The 21,287-nt window shown below is 36.7% G+C and overlaps 1 protein-coding gene across 25 annotated transcripts in view; it reads left to right on the top strand.

The window, feature by feature from the left end:
* PAM (peptidylglycine alpha-amidating monooxygenase) overlaps nt 1-21,287 on the top strand; it is a 282,567-nt gene that overhangs the window by 175,605 nt on the left and 85,675 nt on the right. For all 25 annotated transcript variants that reach the window (XM_032625238.1, XM_032625224.1, XM_032625221.1 and 22 more), the window contains 3 exons: nt 4,532-4,619; nt 16,354-16,439; nt 17,941-18,024. In XM_032625238.1, coding sequence (XP_032481129.1) covers nt 4,532-4,619; nt 16,354-16,439; nt 17,941-18,024 — 258 coding nt within the window. The remainder of the gene's footprint in view (nt 1-4,531; nt 4,620-16,353; nt 16,440-17,940; nt 18,025-21,287) is intronic.

Below are 21,287 nucleotides of genomic sequence, written 5' to 3'. Positions count from 1 at the left end.
AGCACTAGCTGAAAAGTATCATTGACAAAAAATGTTTAATAACATGTAAAAATATCCACAGTATATGAAATAAGCTGTTTACTGTGTGTAATATGATTCCACTAAGGGGAAAAAAGAAATAAAGTTAACAGTTTTCTCTGATGATACATATAGGTAATAATTCAGGAATGCCTACGTTTTGGAGATTCAAACTTGCATTTGCAAGTCAGTTCTTTTTTATTCGATAGGTTAATTGTCCATGGTCTGTAGTATTTCTTTACTGCCTCCCTTTGGCTAAAAAGGGTGTTCCTCCCATTTCCAGTGGTATTTTGGGGTTGGTTATATGTGGACATAGATACCTCCTAAATCGCATGTTCCTCCACTTGGCTATGTGAGTTCTTTGAAATATTTCCACGTCCTAGGTCTGGCAGATACATCAAAATTTGACATGCAGACCTGGATATCCACTTGGAAGGGAAAAATGGAGAGAAAGCCAAGTACTAAATGAAATTCTCTCCTAGGTCACATTTTTAGAAAATTTTATGGCCCTGATTGTAGTCTGATGTTAGCTAAAAGAGGCCATAAATCCTGAACAATCTCATGCAGTTAGAACAAATTTTGCTTAGAACTCCAGAAAATAGACCCAGTTATCTCTCTGCTCAATATGTCACCCACACATGTACTTTCAAGTCTTTCATTTCAGATGAAATTATTCTTTGAGAAATCCTCCAACCTATGCACTTGCAGTATTATCTCATTTCCTTTAATTAATGTGCTTGAGTCTCTATTACTGGAGTCTTAGTCCTTCGAAAGTATTTGGTTCCCAGGACTCACTCGCACTTAACTTGCCTATAAAATTTTCCCTGGTCTTATCCATCAGGCCGTCTGAACTGCTAACACCCATTGAGGCTGAAGAACCATTTCCACTTAAGCAACTGTCATCTTATTATTGAGTTAGAGGAGTCAGTGGCACTTTTAATCTTATCGGATATAATACCCCCTTGCATTCTCGCAAGGCAGTGGTCTTTGCCTGTTTGTCACCATCCCAAGGCTGCCTTTGTTTATTCTGCCTGTCAGAATCGCACACTTAAATGCAGTTGTTTTCATTATTATCCTCTAGCTCCCTTCCCCTTGGATCCTTTATTTCTTTTGGTGCATGATGAGAGAAAAAGAAAGAAGGGGGAATTTAAGATGTGATTTTTAAATAGTTTTCCATATTATATTTTGTGTAGTGTTGAAATCTCTAGCATAGTTATCTGTGTATCCTGTGCTCAGTGGACATTATTCTTATTCCCTAGGGGTGGGGCCTTATTTTGCAAAGCCAGGAATAATAAGTAGGAGTGGTACAAACCCAGGAAATGGACCTGTCAGCCTAATCTTTTCCCAGTTGACCTCTGCCCAGTACTGGCAGCAGGCCCTTCAATGAAATTTCCAAGTCCTGCTTTATCTTTGCTCTATTTTATGGCATCTACTGTTTGGTTTAGATTTATATTTTGATATGACGTTTATTTTGCTGGATGTGTTTTTCATTTCAATTTGCAATGAATTTTACTTCCAGATACAATTATATGAATAGTTTATTATACTCTTTCTTTAGGAGATGAAAAAGATGGTTAGTTGTTTGTTTTCACTCTATACCAATAATTTACTTGGCATTTAAATTAGATCTTGAGTTTCTGCAGGAATGTATGAGTCAGTGAGAATAAGTTTTTATGAAAGGGAACTTTGAGGGATTTTCTTTTTTTTTTTTTCTTTTTGCGGTACACAGGCCTCTCACCGCTGTGGCCTCTCCCGTTGCGGACCACAGGCTCCAGATGCACAGGCCTAGCGGCCATGGCTCACGGCCCCAGCCGCTCCACGGCATGTGGGATCTTCCCAGACTGGGGCACGAAGCCGTGTCCCCTGCATCGGCAGGCGGACTCTCAACCACTGTGCCACCAGGGAAGCCCCTGAGGAATTTTCTTTTACTATCCCTTAAAGATATTGATTTCTTTCTCACTATAGAAACTAAAATTAAACACATGTCTACTAAGAGTTCACTGTGGAACAAATAAGTGCTTCTTAAAATAGTATGTCAGAAGAAGGAAAAAAAAAATCAGAAAATGGCTAGAGAAGTTATACTTTGAATAATGTTTGCCCTGTACAAAGGACAATGAGAAGATCCTCTTGCATAAGCAGGAGCCCAAGCAAAACGTTTGGCTTTGATTCCTAGTGAAAAGCCACAGAGACTGTATGTTGTTGTCTTCATGTTCTATTCTTCTCCCAGTAGGTCTCTTCTCTGTCCTTACCTGAATCTTTTGCTTAATATTTGACTTTATACATTTAATGGTAGCCCACTCTTCTTTCAAAAAGGTTTTTGCTTTATTTCACAACAGTACACACACTGCATTAATATTAAAAAAAAAAAACACCCCAAAACACTGTTAGGGTCTACTACACAGACCCTGACAGCTCAGGGCTTTCCCTAAAACTGTCCTGAGCCTTAGCTATGGTTCCTACTATCACCTTTGGTGCTTTTGTTTACCCTCATGGCTTCAGGGTTCAATTTTTGAGTGATTCCCAAATATGTAATTCTCTGATCTCTTCCTTGAATAAGAGTTATGGAATTCCCATCTTCTGCTGGATCATTACACCTGGATTTTTAGCTGACACCTCGAACTCACATTGTTTTTTCATCCAGCAGTTTAATTCTTGATAAAATGCATGTAGCCATGTTGGTTTATTACCAAAACTCCCAGAATGATTCAATCATGGGAAATCTATTAATATAATCCACCCATAATCAAAAAATCTAAGGGGGATGGTAACCCTATGATCATCTACATAGGTTCTGAAAAAGCAGAGGAGTCAGCCTCTCATTTGACAGCCCCTCATAGACTGGCTGGCATAGGGATATATATTTTTTTTAAAAAAAAGAGTGGGAGGTAGATTTAATCATGCCAAAAAGTTATAGACATCCATAGAATGATAGAAGCCATTTGATAAAAATGAATATAAGATAGCAAATTGCATCACATACCAAAATAAATGTAAAGTGAGTAAAAGACAAAGGCTAGGTGCTCCCACCTCAGGGCCTTTTCAGTTTGCTTCCTTAGAGGAATGATCCCCTGGGAGGATTCTGGAAGGGGGGAAAGAAATCCCGCACTCAACTTGAGAGTGAGCCTATGGAGGTAGAATCCTTCTTCCATTTCTTTTGTAACAAACTTGGGCTTGGTAATGATATGATTTTCTATGATTTGGGAACTATTGTAATTTCTAATTGTTTCTTTCCTTCCAAAGTGTCTTCTTCACTTTCCTAGGCTTACTATATTCTTTGGTAATAGAAAACAAAGCCTCAAGTTATATCAAGTCCATTTTCCAGCTAACCTCTGTTGGTTTTTTAAATAGCAGTACAAAAATCTCAGGATGTGATTTTTAGGCTTTAATTCTTATTTTCAGTGCAGTAAATGAAAGGCTTTTTATTTTCCATGAAAGTTGGGAGTCAAGATGGCTCACAGTAGGCACCTTGTGTTTTCTGATCAACCATACTATGCAAGTCATGGTGCTATAGTTCGATGTAGAACATCTTTTATTTTATAAATACATATGTCTCAGATACACATTTCAGCAATAAAAGGTGTTTTATTAATTTTATCAAATAGACAAAAAGAGCCAGAAGATGCAGTTTTGCACACACCCAAGACTTAAGATCATTTTAGACTATTTAACATTTTTATGTGTAAAGGTGACTTGAAAACTGCCCAGTAGGGCAGCATTTTGAATGTGGACAAAAGGGGATGAGCCACACCCAAACCAGGAAAGAAAGCTCATGCTCGGTATTGATCATACTAAATAATATAACTTACCCCTGATTTTTCTTTGTTCTACCTCTGAACTGACTTTTGTTTATTTTAATGTCTTTCAACCACTATTATTAGGACAAAAAGAGAAATGACAATGTGTAAGTTTCAGTATCCCTTTAAGAAGTGCACAGTACTCATCCAGGACATTTTTCTTCTTGTGTATTTTTGTAAAGATACATTTTCCACTTTTCTTTTCTTTTCTAGTAACTTGTTTCTCCATATCACAATCCAGTGGCAACTGTTATTTTAAGATGATAATAAATTTGTGTTCTGAATCCTTTTGCTTATGTTTTGACCACTCACTGTGGCTTCTGTTTCAGTGCAATGTTGTGCAGTATTGTATGGTGCTCAGAACTCTACCGAATTCTGGAAGGAAATATATTGTGAATACGTAGCCTGGAGCTTTCATTTTATACCCACACAATGCTCTCATCACTTTAAAAGGGAGCTTTCATTAATGTGTGTGTAGTTTCAGCCTATTATTTTCTCTTTTGTTATATAATAGTTTATTATCCTACTAAATTAAATTATCAAATCCTGTTCATCTTAAGGAATAAGATAATTTATACAACCAGAGCATTCTGTCATAAGAGCATCAAAATATCTTTGTTATACAGCTACTTGAAATGTTGAATGCTGGAGTCTCTTGTGACACTTGTGCACAGAAGTATGACTTGTATTGACGATCATGTATCATTTTCTCTTAACAGTTGACTTCAAACCCCATGCCAGCATGGATACTGTCCATCATATGCTACTTTTTGGATGCAATATGCCAGCGTCCACTGAAAATTACTGGTAAGGGATGGGTTCATAGTACATAGATGGGTGAGAAAATGTGTTTTTTATAAGTACAAAGTGCATCTCTGCAGGTATTTTACAACTGGTTAGTAAATAGGCAGAACATTTCTTTTTTAGAAAACAATATTTTTCTTTTGCATCACATGGTTGTCGTGGTTTGATTATCACAGTTATTTAGTCTGCTGTGGAACACAGCCATCAGTCTTTGTCACTGACTTTATAAATATATGTCTGTTGTCATAGATAATGTGTCAAGGTTGAGACAGCTTGTGAAGAAAGATTGAAATTGAGATAATGGATACTCTGATGTTTATTTCTTTAAGTTCAGGATTCAACCCAAAGAGCACCATAGATCTGTTCACTGAGTACTCTTTTATCCCAGACATTGTGCTAGGTGATCTGTATACCCCATTTAAAATGAAAACTAAAATTTAGCCTAACGTCTTTGCAAAGTTGGTATTATTGTCCCCACTTTACAGGCAAGGAGTCTGAAACTCAAAGATTCAGTGATTTGCTCAAGGTAACATGGCTGGTTGGTGTCACACCAGGATTGAACCCTGGTTTGTTAGATTCCAAATCTAAAGTTATTTCTCTTTTACCACAGTGCCTCCCATTTATTCAAGTAACTGTTGCAGTTTTAGAATTTAATCACTGCAGTGAATCTTAATATCATGTCTTGAACAATCAATAAACATCTGTTAAATGCCTGTTATATGCTAGAACTGCAGCAGGTGCTGTGGGATGTTCTAGGATAAATAATTTTCTACCCCCAGAAGCTTACAGCATAATTATGGCTTGAGATCTTCCCTTTCATTTTATTCTTTGGTAGTTCATGAAGATCAGTGATCTTTGAAAATAGCTGTGTGTTTTAAGCCTCATATTTTGCACCTATAGGCAGAATCACTGTTACATATTTAACAATCCAGAATGACTGGTGTGTCCTTCTTTGCATTGGAAAGGGGTCTGTTCTGTGGTCCTGCCCCTGCATGATCATGTAGACTGATAGACCTTTCTCTGTGCATCCTAATATTCATCAGGCTGACTCGAGGCATGCAGCGACTGCTTTCTAGTCATTTTTATAATAAACAATTGTAATATGTATTTGGAAGTGTTAAAAGCACAGGGCAATTAGTGGAAATCTCCATGGACCAAGTACCATCAAAGCATTTGTTAATAGGCTTAAGTTATTTGATGAAAGGGGCGTATCACATGGGAACCCAGCTCACATGACTGGGTTTATATAAAAATGGAGTCAGCAAATCACAGTTAATACCCGTTGATATCAACATTCCTGTTTTTGCTCTTCAGTAAATTTTTGTAAATAAAATCCTGACATTAAAAGATTATTCTGTGACAGCCTTTTCTGAATCGGATTCAGCAAATCACACATTTTGGTCTTTATGTTTTAAAAATATGTCTTGTGAAATTACCAATATTTACCTTTGAACTAGAATTAGTGAAAATGGCTAGAGGGAACCTGCTTTAGCAGATTCTCTTGGTTCAAGAGAATGAATGAAAAAATAAAATATCACTTAAATGTTATTATGGCCCTAATTGTTAAGAAAAATTACGTACAATGAACTAAGTGTAGTTCACCGTTCTCATGTTAAGGGAATATCAGAGCAAACACATTATGTTGCCTCCTTTAAAATACTAATATTCTTAAATATACTATTTTGAAATTAAGTTTGTAAAATATATTTCCAAAAGACTTCCAGGTTGGGGAAAGAGAGAATTCAAAGAAAAATGTGAGAGTGAAAACAGCAGTTTTGAGTAAAGTAATTGCTGCACGTATTTTTTTTGCTAAAATTATTACTTGAAAGACAGCATTATAGAGTGAACGTGTAGCTAACTGTCTAGATTCCATGGGTAAATTATTTATCTCTTGTGGGCTGGTCTTGATTTTTTCATTTTAGCAAGGGACTAACACTAGATCATTTAGAGAACTCCTCTGTGCTCTAAAATTCCATAATTCTATGAATAGAAATTGTATACAAATGCTGAGTCAGATTGGAAAGACATCTTTGTTAGGAGTTGGAGACATAAGTGAGTTGCATTTGTTAACTCACCTCAAGCAGACAGGCCACTGTGTTTTGCCATTGAGTTGCATCACTGAATAATTAGAATTCTTAATGACATTATACCCATGTCATTTTATTTATTTTTTTAAATTATTTTCTTTATTTTCTTTCTGGCTGCATCAGGTCTTAGTTGTGATGTGTGGGATCTTTGTTGAGGCATGCAGGGTCTTTCGTTGTGGTGCGGGCTCTTCATTGTGGCGTGCTGGCTTCTCTGTAGTTGTGGCACATGGATTTTCTCTCTCTAGTTGTGACGTGTGGGTTCCAGGGTGCGTGGGCTCCATAGTTTGCAGCACACGGGCTCTCTCGTTGAGGGCTGAGAGCTCAGTAGTTGTGGCGCATGGACTTATTTGCCCTGCGGCATGTGGGATCTTAGTTCCCCGACCGGGGATCAAAACCACGTCCCCTGCATCGGAAGGCAGATTCTCTACCGCTGGACCACCAGGGAAGTCCCTATACCCATGTCATTTTAAATGGATTTTTAAAATCTGCCTTGCAGCACATATTCCCTGTTAATCTATAGAGTAGTTATAATCGACTTTATAACCGTACACCAAGGACAATAATTGATGCTTTTAACCAGCTCAAAGTGTTCATCTAACATTTAAAAGTAGGATCTTTTCACTACATATATAGAATCTGTTCAATATGCAAACTAGTAAATGTACATTACCTAAAAACTGTTCTAGTGACCTGGCTTTAACAATCCAGCCTTATTCTCCATTTAAAAATGGGATGGGCTTTTTATCCCCCAATATTTGGCAAAATCCATGCTTCTTTAAAGCATTACAGCTCACAGCATATTTCACGGGCTGAACTTTTCAGTTGCTTCACAGAAACATCCTCTACTCCCTACCCCCGATGCCACTCAGGCTCAGCCCTGGAGACAGTCAGCAGATGTTTTCCGACTGCTTAACCTCTTATCCTCCCATCTGAATTATAACACTAATAACAAAAATCTATCAGTGTCAAAAGCCTTGCATTATTTTTCTACATTGAGTCATGGACTTTATCACACTCATTTTATAGATGCAAATCTATTCTTCAGTTGCTCCATGATATAGACAGTACTTAAATGAACATTCCCAAACTTTCACATATATTTTTGGTTATGATACCAGTAGTGGCTTTTGATGTGTAAGAATATCAAGAACTCATTCACACCCTAAGGAATTCATTTTGAGAATACAAAGCTGTTTTACTGAAAGAAGATAAAGCAAAGAGGATATTTTAACACCATGATGAGATTAAAAATTCACATTTTAAGGCAAGACAAGAAAAATTGAAACATAAATTTTTTCTCTGCCCTTTGGCCTCCTCCCTCCCCTCTCGTGTGCATTGTTCATCTGCATTACGCATTAACCAGACCTCCCCCATGGCAGAAATATCTGGTCAATCATAAAGATCAATTTTTCTTCTTCTGGCAACAGCCGTGCACTTCTTTAGAAGATAACGTTCCTTTCTCAATCCTGTCAGGGCTCACAATGACCCACCACTCACCTTGTACGTGCAGACATCTTTGGTAAACTTTATGAGCAGTGACAATTATCATTTTCCTTAATGGTAGAGATTGGTGCAGAACTGACTGGTCAGACAATCTGGGAGATCCTGGGCTACACCTAATGTAAGTCCTTAGCTTAAATACTCACCTATGACCTTACTCATGTCACTAACAGTATCATTTGTATTCTGCCTATTTTACAAGATAATTGTTTCTTACGCTACCAAATATGTGACTGAGCCTCAGATAAAATTAATGATGATTAGGCGACTTGAAACCATTGACCAAATATATAGTCCTATAAGATCAATGATTGTAATAGTGTAACTCCAGATATGGGGGAAAGCAGCAAGAGGAAACCATATCCTGGACCATAACAGCTTAGTAAGACAGATGGTCCAGAGGCTTTTGGCTACTGATAACAGGACCCAGTCCAGTAATAGCACATTGAGTGGCCTATCAACAAAATATTTGCCTGGTCTGGGAACGAGCATCCCTAGCAACAAGGGACAAATTGGTCACGAAACGCCTCCCAAACTTTGGTCGAAATTAAGACTGAAAGAGAAGGAATTGTAAGATAGAGAATGTTGCCCACCATCCAGTTCTACAAGAGTCAAGCCATTAGCCACTGCAGTTGCGGACCTAAAGTACACCCTGAAAGGAGTTCAGGGTGAAGGTCACGATGAAGCACTTTGTGCTCTGGGAAAACTGGCAAAACTGGCCCTCTGATAGACATTTTCAGGAGAAAATTTTATGAACTAAGTTTCTTGCATCTTCCCATGGTTAGAAAAGCATTAAAACGATGAACTCAGATGTCTGTTCCTTGTGACTAGCAGCAACCTTCTACTGAGATGTGTGCTTGATCGCACATCCTCCCTGCACCAAAATCACACATATACTGACCTTTTCCAAACAGTTCTCAGAGCTCTCTGAGAGACTGTCTCCCAGCTTATAAACCTCAGTTTGGCTCAAATAAAATTTTCCATTTCTTTCTTAGATTCACTATTGATTAATTTATTTTGTTGACAACCAAAGCGTCAAGCTCAGATTAGCTCTCTTTTCCGTTTGTTAGCTAGGATTTCCCCGTTTTCACTTTAGTTTTCTGTTTTCATTGCCAGCAAGTTGGCAAATAGGTGTGTGTCTGTAATAAAGTAAACATTTTTCCCCCTGAAATTATGAAGTTATAATTCATCCCCTGTCTTCAGGCAGCACTTTTAATATGACGGCAAAGAGCTATTCTAATGACGTTTTACTATTGTGCTGCCCTCCTTTGCTCTTTGTGATTGCCTCTTTCTACTGTTCATTAAAATATATTTACAGTTACATTAAGTTCACATGAAAATAGTAGACAGAGCATGAAGCAGTTTTCATTATTTAGTCATTTTAATTTTAAAGTTATTTTTTCTCCACGTATTCCATCCAGTCTTTTGTGTCTCGTTCCAAATTAGCAGCTCACACTGGTAATGTGTCTAGTTAATTATATGCATGTGCATTTAAATTGCATACATTCATGTGAACCTTTTAATATACTGTGGGGTGGTCCCTTTCTAGTTAGAGTGGGCCTGGTGCTCAATTCTAAATTAACAGACCTCTCGAGGATGCAAATAAGGACCAGCTGATGGAAAAGCGGCAGCTCTGCTGGCCCATGTCAGGAAGGCAGCAGTACCTGTCAGATTAAGTCTCATCCCTTCTTTCCCAGACTTTTAAAGGAGGAGACAATTACTGCATCCAGGCACCAAGGGAAAGTAATAGCACCAGGATTGGAGCAAGCATAGCAATAGCACGATTTGTTGGACTCCATTTGTGCTTGCAGACTTAAGTCAAGGTGTAGTAGTTCTAAGTTCCCCAGATTTGTTGGCTGAATGTGAGCCATAACTGAGCAGATGCTCTTTGTGGCTTTTTGGAGTCAGTAGGGAAATGAGGTGCTGAAAACTAGGTAATTTAGATATTAAAAATTTATTCCTGCTCTCCATGAAAATATGGTAAATTTTAGGAGACCTTGGAAATTGAAATATCCATTTATCTATTCAATGAATACCTTTCTTTATTCTTACTGTAACAATCATTTTTTAAAAATAATGAGTGGTTAGCTATTCAGAGTTTCAAGCTTTGAAAATCATAGTTTTGTTTATATACATTGTTTTGGCATTTGGAGTAATTCTGGAGCACCTTCTCTTTTGTGATGTGAGGTTGTATAGTCTTATGCACTTTCTATTCTGCTGAGCACAGGACTTAGGGCTTAAGGCAACTTATGACTGCAAGCCCCAAGATTGTGTGTTCACAATATTGGGTGATTAAAGTGAATGGGCTTCTTCTGTATTACGTCTTGTACTTTGACAAAATCTATGCAGAGCTAAAATTATTGTTTTCAGTCTTATTAATTAATATTTGATTTGGAAACTATTTCTAATGATGCTTATGACCAGCTACTGTTTACAAATCTAAGGGGGCGTCTACAGGTTGTTGAATCTTTTTTGAAAAGAAGAATCCCAGCTGGTTAGATGAAGCTGTTTCCAGCTGTTCTAACTTGCAATCATTCTCAAGCTAAAGCAGTAGTGCTTTACCATCCTATAAAGCTTTAGCTAAGATCCCTTTCAACTGCTTCTAGTTATTAACCACCTGCTGTGTCTTTTTAAATGCCACTGTCTTCACAGGGATACAGATGCTGCTGATGGGGGGAAAGAGAAAAGTAGCTAAAACATATAAATATGTATAAATATAAATATATAAATATATATATATATAGAGAGAGAGAGAGAGAGAGTCCTGTATGTGAGACACCCTGCTTGGTTACTTATTTAAATGACCTTTTTTTTTAGGGTGATATCACTTTCCAGAAAAGTCTACAGCTTTGTTGCCTCCCTTATGATGATAATGATTCTTTGGTTGAGAATGGTATTTGCATACACTGCCTTTATGCACCCTCTCCACATCCTAGCTACCTGTCATCCATACACTATACAGCAAGATTCACAGCATGTCTTCTGCAATCCCCTCTGTTTCTTCTGCCATGATGAAACTTCTAAAGTTTAACATACATAAATTCCTTGTCAGTATAAATAAAAATAACACAGTCTCCAAAATCTGTGCTACCCCTTGTTCTAAGCACTATAAAATGTGTCTTTGAGTGTAGCAGCAAAGTTTAGACATGAATTACTGCTAGGCTAAAATTAATTGCATCCTTTTCCTTTTTCTCCTTTAATATTGTAATAGATTCATATTATTATACTGCATATCTGAATGGTATAAAGAATATTCATTAAAATAGAGTTGGCATCTTGCTCTAACTTCTGGTCACCAATGATCATATTCCTCGTCTAAGTTTTAGGTGCCTGTAATAGAGGTGTTGATAGGAGTTCCTTAGCAACTGACCAATTCTTAGTGGACTAGTGTCAACTTTAATAAAATAGAATGGCATGGTTGTAACCGTTTTGAGAGTTTAAACAGAAACCAGCATTACATAATTTTGAACATTATTATTTTCTCACAAGACGAGTATTTATGTTAAATAGGATGGCAGTGTTATAGCACAGTGCCATAACATTTAATATAGAGCCAGAACTTTGAAATCAGAGCATCTTGGGATCAAATCTCAGTTCTACTACTTGATAGTTGTAATAAACATTGGTCAAATTATTTAATCTGTATTGGTCTGTTTCCTCATCTCTAAAATGGGGCTACTAATCCCGCCTGATTTGACCATCACAAAGAGTAAGTGAGGGGATGTCAATAATACGGATGGTGCAGTGCCTGGCACATAGAAGTACTTAATAAATGGTAACTATTCTCTTTATTCATTTCTTAATAAGATATATATTAACCATCCACTACGTACCAAGGGCATTCTTAGGCACTGAGAATTTGGTGTGAACAAAACAGATATACCTTCTGCTCTTGTGGACTTTAGAGCCTCTCTGATCTGTTGGTGGAGAGGGGTAGGGTGGGGAGTGAGGATGATGCCTAGATATTGTGGTGCTATTTTTTCAGGCTGGCGCCTTTTAATCACCTCTCCTATTTAGTTTTCCCATTAAGTATCCTTCTAATTACTATGTTAATGCATACACATTGCATTGAAATTCACATAGGATTTGTCTGAATTGGGAAATGTGTTTTGTGGGTTTATAGAGCAGTTAATGAAATTTGAATACCTGACTCACACTGGATGTAATTTTGAAAAGTAAGGACATTCCACATATGCCATTGATTTTTATGTGTGTTTCTTAAGGAAACTTTCTGACTTTGGATTAATTTTCCTGTGATTCTGTTAGATGCTTAATGCATTAAAATTGTAATTGAAGACTGTACAGACTTAACTTTAGGGCATGACAATTTTATTAAAACAAGTTTTTTCAGACCAAAGAAGAAATGACTTATCAGTTCTGATTTTCTCTGAGTAACCTTGGGTTTTAACTAACCTTTCACAGATAGAACCAGAGGAGTACTTTAACAGTCAATCATGCGCTATTTGGATAATTCAAAATGACAGGCTAGCACTTTTCAGAGCTTGGCATAGTCTGGAAATATTCATGCCATCTGAATGGTTTCCCCATAGATTAGAAGTGAAAAGGTTCTATAGCAAAGGTTCAAGAATCCAGAGTAGTTTTATTTTCAAATGTTAATTCTCATCATTTTTACTATGAATACTAAGAAACCACTAGGGAGCTATGTGAATCTTTTCACAATTAATTGGCTTAATCTAGACAAGCGTTTAGGAGTAGCTGTTAGAATTATAAGAATAAGAAACCTGGTCGATGAGGCCTGAAATTACAAGAGCCGTTGATCAAGGGTTACTTTGCTTCCTAGCCTTAATACTCTTCTTCTCAATAAGAATAATAAAAATTCTCACTATTTTTACAAGACACTGTTTGGAAAGCCAACATATGCAATACTGCCTTTATTCTGTTGGTCATTTTATGTGGAGAAAATGTGACACTGTTTCCATTTAAAATGGGAAATGGAAATTTGAAAATGAAAAGATGCGGCGAGTTTATCCAAATGTTCTTTGCCACTCCTTTATGTTATCCATTGTAGGACTCATTTCTCTTGACCTCTTGTTTTTCCTCTTCACTTAGTCCTGTCACTCATTAAGTTTTCAATATCCCAGGGCCCTCCAGTGAGTCATTGTTTACTCAGCCTTGAGTTTTATACAATTTTTTTAAAATTATAAAACAGGATTTTAAAATCAAATCAAAGTTTGCTTTTGGAGCTCTTCTTTTACCAGACCTGTTGAGAGCATGAAACATTGTCTCTTCACAAATAAGAACATATTTTATCTAAAATTCGATTTTAGAATTGCATACTCGAATTGCAGCTTCGTTCAGATATGAGAGTAATCATCAAAGCTGATCTTCATATAATACCATGAAGTCTCTGCCTGTAAGTCAGTCTCATGAATAGAGATATAAGGGAGTGTGGCAGCCAGAGCTTTGAATCATGGCTTGGCTGTGTGACCTTTTGAAAGTTACTTAAAGTCTCTGAGCTTATTCAGCTGTAAAGTATAACCTACTTGCAATGACTTGTGAGAGTGAGCATGAGCCGATTTGTACAGAATTCCAGGCAAATGATAATTCAAATTTATTGTCATTTAATATTTTTTAAATGTTATACTTGACAGTACAATAAAACTGTACTGCCAATTCAATTATTTAAGTGTCTGTATATAAAAAGTTAAAAATTTAGAAGTTAACTTCCCCAAACATTTCTTGAATATTTACTAAATGCCAGGCAGGGCTGCAGGTGCTGGGAGTACAGGGTGAAAGGTATGACCCAAACCTCAAAGTCTACACAGTCTGGTTGGAGAGGAGATAAGCAAGGTGATACTTAGGATGGGTGCTATGGTTAAAGAATGCAAGTTGGGTGGGGCGGGCATCAGAGAAAGCTTCCCTGAGGAGGAATACTTGAAGTGAATCTTGAATGAGAAGGTGAGAACAAGGTTGTCAGGCAGAGAGATGGAGAAAGGGTTTTCCAGAAAGAGAACAGTGGAGAAGAGAGAGGTTAGAAACTGGCAGCAACTTGGCGTGACTGAAAAGGGTTTTTTTTTTTCTGGGGATATAACAGGGGCCCAGATCATAAAACCTCATGTGTTATACTACAATGTTTAGATTTTATTTTGGTGTTATTTTTGGAAAACATTTGAAAGAATTTGTGCCAGCAAATGACATAGTCAAATATGTAGCTTAGAAAATTTTACTAAACCAGTTTTCTCTGTTACGTTTCATTCTGGTTCTTTCTAGTCATACACTGAATTGACTTCCATATCAGAGGAAGCAATTATCTTGTTTAACCTAAGACTGTCATCACATTGCTGTTAAGCACTTGTATATTTATGATCTTTGTTGAAAGCTATGAAAATTGCCATCAAGATCTTTAAATTTTAGTAGCTCACAGCAGTGAGATACCAAGTTCATCGCAGTTGGCAATCTCGTTTCTTAAACTATTATAGCATGAGGCCAAGGAGGGAAATTCTGCTTTTGTGTACTGTCCAATACCCCAAGCTTTTTAGCACACTTGGCACAAGGATGTCACAGACATTTGTTCCAACGCACGCGTCTCACATGCTAATGATCCTGCATCATAAGTATATCGTTTTTGACAGTGAACAGTAAGAAACCACTGGTTGATGTGCTTTACATTGCACATTACCCAATTTCTTTCTACAGCCTGATTTAGAGAAGCTAGAGCATTTGCTAAATATAACCTTATAGGGACCTCCTGGTTCCTGGCCCTTTATTCAGATGAATAACTGTTGTCTGCACTTATTGCCTATCCTTTCCCACCATTTCTGGCTGTAACCAGGAAGCATGTTAGGAGTCCCTGCCTCTGACATGGCCTGGATGTTCTCCAGGTTTCTAGGCTCAGTTTCTCCAGGTTTCTAGGCTCAGTTTCTAACCTGTTTAGGAAGCTGCCACGGTCTGCCTTCACTTCCCTTCCAGGCCACGGGCAATGCACTTTTTCTCCTATGTGAGCCAACCTCCCGGCCAAGAAGCTGTTTTTGTCCTTGTCCTTGATGGTCCTCAGACCTTTCAGATCTGCCTAAACTCCTGACTCTGACCTTGCTTGGTGCCAGTTTCTCAAAACACAAATATATAAAAGCGACATGAAAATGTCACCCAACAGTGTTTTGAACAAGTCAAATTATATAACAGAACCAACTAAGAGATGTAGTGTAATGGGGAAAAAATGTGTGGTTTGGAGTCAGACAGCTTACCATTTGTGAAATTGGATCTACCATATAGATACCAACGTGCTAGTTACTGTGCTGGGTGCCTTACACGTATTACCACCACCACTCCCCATCAGAGAGGTTTCCACACAGAAATTGGGCCTTTGAGGGCTGATGTACATGTCCAAGATACACAGCTATTAAGGGGAGGTTGTGGGATTCAACTCCAGTTATGTCTTTCTGCCTGTGCTCCTTTGAGCATATAACACTGCCTCTCAACAGTGAGTCTTTAGATAAAGTGAATGTTTTGTTAAATAATGCAGAACCCTGGTATAGTGCTTTGAGGTTTATGAAGTGCTTTCATTTCTATATCATCTACTTTATAGAACAACTCTTTGAAGTAAGTATGACTATCCCTGTTTTACAAGAGAGAAAACAGGCTCTGTAAGTTTAAGTGACTTGAAACAATTTATAAATGGCATAACCCGTATTCATAAACTTTAAAAAAGCCACAAGAACCCTGTGAGTGGGATATACTTGCATTGTTCACCCTACTAAGGGTAGGCACTATAAATGCCACCGATCCCCAAATGGGAAATGAGTATGATGTTTCTTTTAATCCACTTCCAAATTTCCACTGCATTGGCTTTGGTTTACACACCCTTTGTGTAATGCTTACTTTTCTACCTGATTACATAGAGTACATTCCAAGGATGGTGAATTAAACTGTATATCTACCTCACAGGATTGTTTCACATCAGGCAACTAACAAACAAATCTCCCTTCATAGGTGCTTTTTCACATATAAAATTGTTCTTCGCTCCAGTGTCCCTTACGGTCTTAAAGTTGATATGACTATAATGATGGTATATTGATGTACTTTTCTTTACCTTGTTTTCAAAAACCTCTCCCTCCCCACTCCTCCCATGGGAAGAGATTTATGCACTTTACTAATTGAATCTTCACTTATAGCTACTTTCTTTTCTTCAGGTTTTGTGACGAAGGAACCTGTACAGATAAAGCCAATATTCTATATGCCTGGGCAAGAAATGCTCCCCCAACCAGACTCCCCAAAGGTATACCTGAGGCCTCTTGGATAGCCTTATATTAAACTGCTTAGTTTTTGATTCCAACGTACTTTTTATTATATGTTCTTTCCAACAGCTCTTGACCATGTTCTATGTTGCAATTTCACGCTAAAAAGTACCCTTATTGCCTGCTTTATATTGAAAAGGTTTCATTGAGGTTGTTCTTCTTTCTCTGCCTCTCTTTGATAAGTAATTGGCTCACACAACAGTTTAGATAGAATTAGAAAATAACGAGTATACCTCAAGCCACCTTTGGCCTGAGGCACATTGGTTCTTGACAGCAGGAGCATTTCACGAGCCAAGAGAGCTAGGAATTAAATAAATTGCCATTTCAGCAAACAGATTTTTAATAGTCCTGGAACCTGGGTATTTAATGTGATGCCAGACCTCAGCTGGCTTTCTGAATTCACCTCTAAACCGTTCATAGCTTCCAACGTGTGAGTGAATTAACGGACTCTCCTTTATTACCTGGATCTTTCTTAGTATCAAAGTGAACGTATAGTTCTGAAACAGAATAAGACTGCTGTGGTTTAGGGATGGAGGGATGGCATCTTGTGATGCCTCCCTAACTCATGCCTGCACTAAAATTTTTAATATTTTTAATCTTTTTATACAGTTTTAAAGGTTGCTTTCTCTTTATAGTTATTACAAAATATTGACTATATTCCATGCATTGTGCAATACATTCTTGAGCCTCTCTTTCACCCAGTAGTTTGATTTCTGTTTTGCTTTACTTCAAATGAGTGTCAGAATCCTCTCTAGAGTTTACCAGGCAGCCACTATCAAACAAGTTTGGAAACTAATAGGGAGGTTTGTCATAGATTTGTTGATGTTTTTAAGATCCATTGCTAGAGAAGATTAAAAAAATTTTTTTTCTCTGTCTATAAATATTTTCTCTGTAGTTTTTTTTTAGCTTACTAGCAAACTCTACTAACAGTAAGACTCTTAGGCACCCTTCAGATTCCAAAACTTTATTGACATTGTAATCTAGTAGGTAATTGGTTTCTTCAATGATATTTTTGCAGATACCTGATTTTGTATGGGAAGAAAAACAATTTCCTGAGATGGTCCTAAGAAGTCTGTTTCCTATATTCAATCAGAAAATAAAAATGAGTATGAGTATATACAAAACAAAATGAAAGAATGGGTTTATGTATGTCTGTTATGTAATCAACAGGGACAGAATTTTGTTTTGTTTTGTTCTGTTTCTTGAAAAATGAATGAATTGTCCTCTTAAAGTATAAGTGATCACTCTGGTTCTGAAGTGGAGACTACGAATATAATTCTATCAGAGCTTAGAGAAGGAATGATAGGTTATATCAGAGATTTTCATTGAATGCCTAGTTTATTTCCATTTTCATATAACATAATTTCATATATTATGTGCTATTTTCTTTCCCTTTGGATTTCATAGATCAGCAACCTTTGATTAGCTCTATTTAACTTCCATTTCTAAAATATTAATTTATCTTCTTTTGAATATCTTCAGGTGTTGGATTCAGAGTTGGAGGAGAGACTGGAAGCAAATACTTTGTACTACAAGTACACTATGGGGATATTAGTGCTTTTAGAGGTACGTTTTGAAATGTTGGAACTAAGCTGAACTTCAATACTATATTGTTTAAAATATATATACTGTTTTCTATATAATAAAATGAAGAATTGACTACACCCTCTGCCCACTAGTAAACAGCTGCTTTTGTCTCTTGGAATTTGAGACTACTGAAGAAATGACTTCTTTTTTGAAAGTTATAATCTCTTATGCACATATTCTCTTATGCATCCTACTGTGCTTTCTCTTATGCTGACTTCAGGGTTCTCTTCCTTTCCAATGTATTATCTTATCCACCGTCTCCTATTAGATTCCTTCTTAGCAACATTGTCAGAAAGAATAGGGACTAGTACTTTATTTATATTACTAGAAGCAAGCCACTGGAGAGTCAGCATGTTTTGTAACACAAAACATGTTTAATCGATAATATATCTGATTGTAGTACTAATTATAAGTTTTCATTATATAAATTTATTCTTTTTTAAAAAATTTTTAAAAGTTCTCAAATGCTCAGGTTCATGTCAGTGGTTTATCTGTAATCCACACTTGCCACTTCATCTGTCGCCCACTGCACCGATGCACGGACCCCACCCACTCCATAGAGGCTGCTGAACACTGCCCTAGACACTTGCTGGTCTACCCATATTACCATGCACTTTGTTTAAGTGCTCCTTTTCTTATCATAGAATCATTAACATGAGGAAGGGGCCCTGTTCCCAAGGCAACCAAGACTGGGCTTATTATTCCTTCTGCTGCATTTAGTCAAACTCCAACTGCATTCCAGGTTCACACTTTGGTGTTCACAGCAGTGTAAATATTAAGCAGTCTTCTTCTTGGCTTGTCAGCCTTTCTACTTTGTCTTGCTGACCTCTACATGTTTTCTTGAGTTCTCTAACACTATTTTTCTACAAACTCACCTAATACATTTTGCTCTCTAGATGCATTAGCTTTCTATCCAGCAACTAAGTTTAGAAGTACACATCCATCTCTGCCTATGAAATGTCCTCTGGGGCCTTTGCTGAGAGCACCCTATGCTGAAAGTTTCCATAGGTTCTCAGCATTCAGGACTGGGACAATAAATGCAGTCTTCCTCTGGAAAAGGATGTTAGAAAGAATAAATTTATGTCAACTATACTCCAATAAAATTTTTTTTAAAAGAATAAATTTATATAATGAAAAATTATAATTAGTACTACAATCAGATATATTATCGATTAAACAAGCTCCTGTGGACCAGCTCATGAACCTAACTTCCAAGTAAAACCTGTTTTGTATAAAAAATATGCTTTGAGTTATGTATAAATGGCTTTCCATTTTTGGAACAGGACCTAAAATCTTAAGTTGTTAATTGTAGTGCTGAGCCAAGGTTTTGTTGAAAACAGAGGAATAAATAATATTCATGTTTGAGAAACAAAGACACAAATTATCTGCTCTAAAAATTTACCATGTTGGTATCAGGGGAACAGGCAGATTCTAAGACTGCTGACTTCCAAAGCATTGACAAGATTATTATTTTTCCAAAGAAGTGAGGAAGGCTTTCCCCAATTACCACAACTAAAGTAGTTGGTAGTGTCCATACATACAGGACCCCACCCCTACTCTCCATCCTTCTATAGAACCCTAGACTTGACTTTACAGCCTAATTCCTCTGAGCTTTGTAGTGCCTCCTAACAGATACCATACTGATACCCCAGGGGAAATGGATGATACATATAATATGCTAGTTTTTAAAACATGTTACTGTAATAATTTAATTTAAATTAACTTCTTACTGATGAGGAATTAATTTTATTTTATAATTTATGTCTAATATGGGGCAATTAAAAAGTATTGATATTTAATATATAAATATATAGTTATTTACTATAAGAGACTGATTAGAAACTTTCATACTAGTTTTTCATTTTTCACTTTTTTTGAGAACCATTTTTCTAAAAGAAGGTGCATATGAGGTAGGACCTATAATTCATAGATCTTATGATAATGTAATAAAAATGTAAACAAAAAAATTTCACCCGTATAATTCTTTCAGTAGCATTAGATACTATCTTGTGCCTTAAACTATACATGGCTTAGAATAGTAAGTAAACGCGCGGGAAAATATCGGATCTCACTAAAACAACGAGAGAGCATTTTGCGTTTACTTAATTGGGTGTGAGTGGAGATTGAATTATAAAACCCAGGACTGCCAGGGCTTAGATGAATATGCTACAGTTCGGGGAGCTTTGTGAATTAGTGCAGTGTCTTAGAAAGCAACTTTATCATATTATATACATTTTATATAAAACATTAAAATCTTGCTCTAGGCTTTCATCCTAAACTAAAGGAAGGGTTTTGTTGGATTTTTTGGTTTGTTTGTTTTCTAATGAGCTACCTACCCACAGTTATTTATATACCATTAACTAGTAATATGAAAACCTGGAAAGTTAACAAACGTCCCTTAATAGGGGACTAATTAAATAAATGGTATAACAACAAAAATAGCAAATCATAAAATTTTATACAGACTACATAAAACCGTATGTATGCTTGTATGTTTCCAAGGATTATAAGGAACAAGGAATAAAAGGAAACAGTCAATAAGCATGAGAGGCAGGATCATGTGATTTATTTTTTTCCTTTACAATGTTATAACATTCTCTTCATGTTTTTAAATTCCACAAATATAAGCACTATGTTAGATACCTGCCAGTACCTGCCAGTTTGTGCGCTGCATTCCACTCATACCCTCCTGACAAAAAAGAGCTAAAGTAAATCTCTATGTGCCTGATTAACTATAAGAAGTGACTTATACTTTAAAAAGGTTCTATACTGTGATCACATACATATCTCCAGATGAACCTAGAAGTGGAATTATAGCATATCTTTTAATGATTAAAAATGCAGTATAGATATGTTATATATGTATTGTATGTATATAAAATAATCATCTTAGTGTCAGTGAAGATTTGAACTTCACGGTATTAGAACTATTGATGATATTTTTATGAATATAAATTATAAATCAGAAGCAGATTAACACTGAGGAAATCACTGCACTCTATAGAAAAGTGGGAAAATGTTTGGCTTAAGGGTTTGAGCATTTTTCCACATAGGGGAGGTTTTAGAGAGTTGAGAAGCCTAGGACTTCTCTTTAATAAAGCATCAACAGTGAAGTTAAAATATCTTCTCAAATTTGCTGGCATGTGATAAAGTATCAGAGAGAACATAACCTGAAGCCAGCTGGTTATATCTTGGGCTGGGAGGCCTAGTAGTAGGAAAAGATAGGTCTGTGGGATACAAAA

Source organism: Phocoena sinus, chromosome 3, assembly GCF_008692025.1.
Source record: "Phocoena sinus isolate mPhoSin1 chromosome 3, mPhoSin1.pri, whole genome shotgun sequence".
Lineage (NCBI taxonomy): Eukaryota > Metazoa > Chordata > Mammalia > Artiodactyla > Phocoenidae > Phocoena > Phocoena sinus.
The sequence above is the reverse complement of the archived record's forward strand: the minus strand, read 5'-3'. Positions and strand labels throughout refer to the sequence as shown.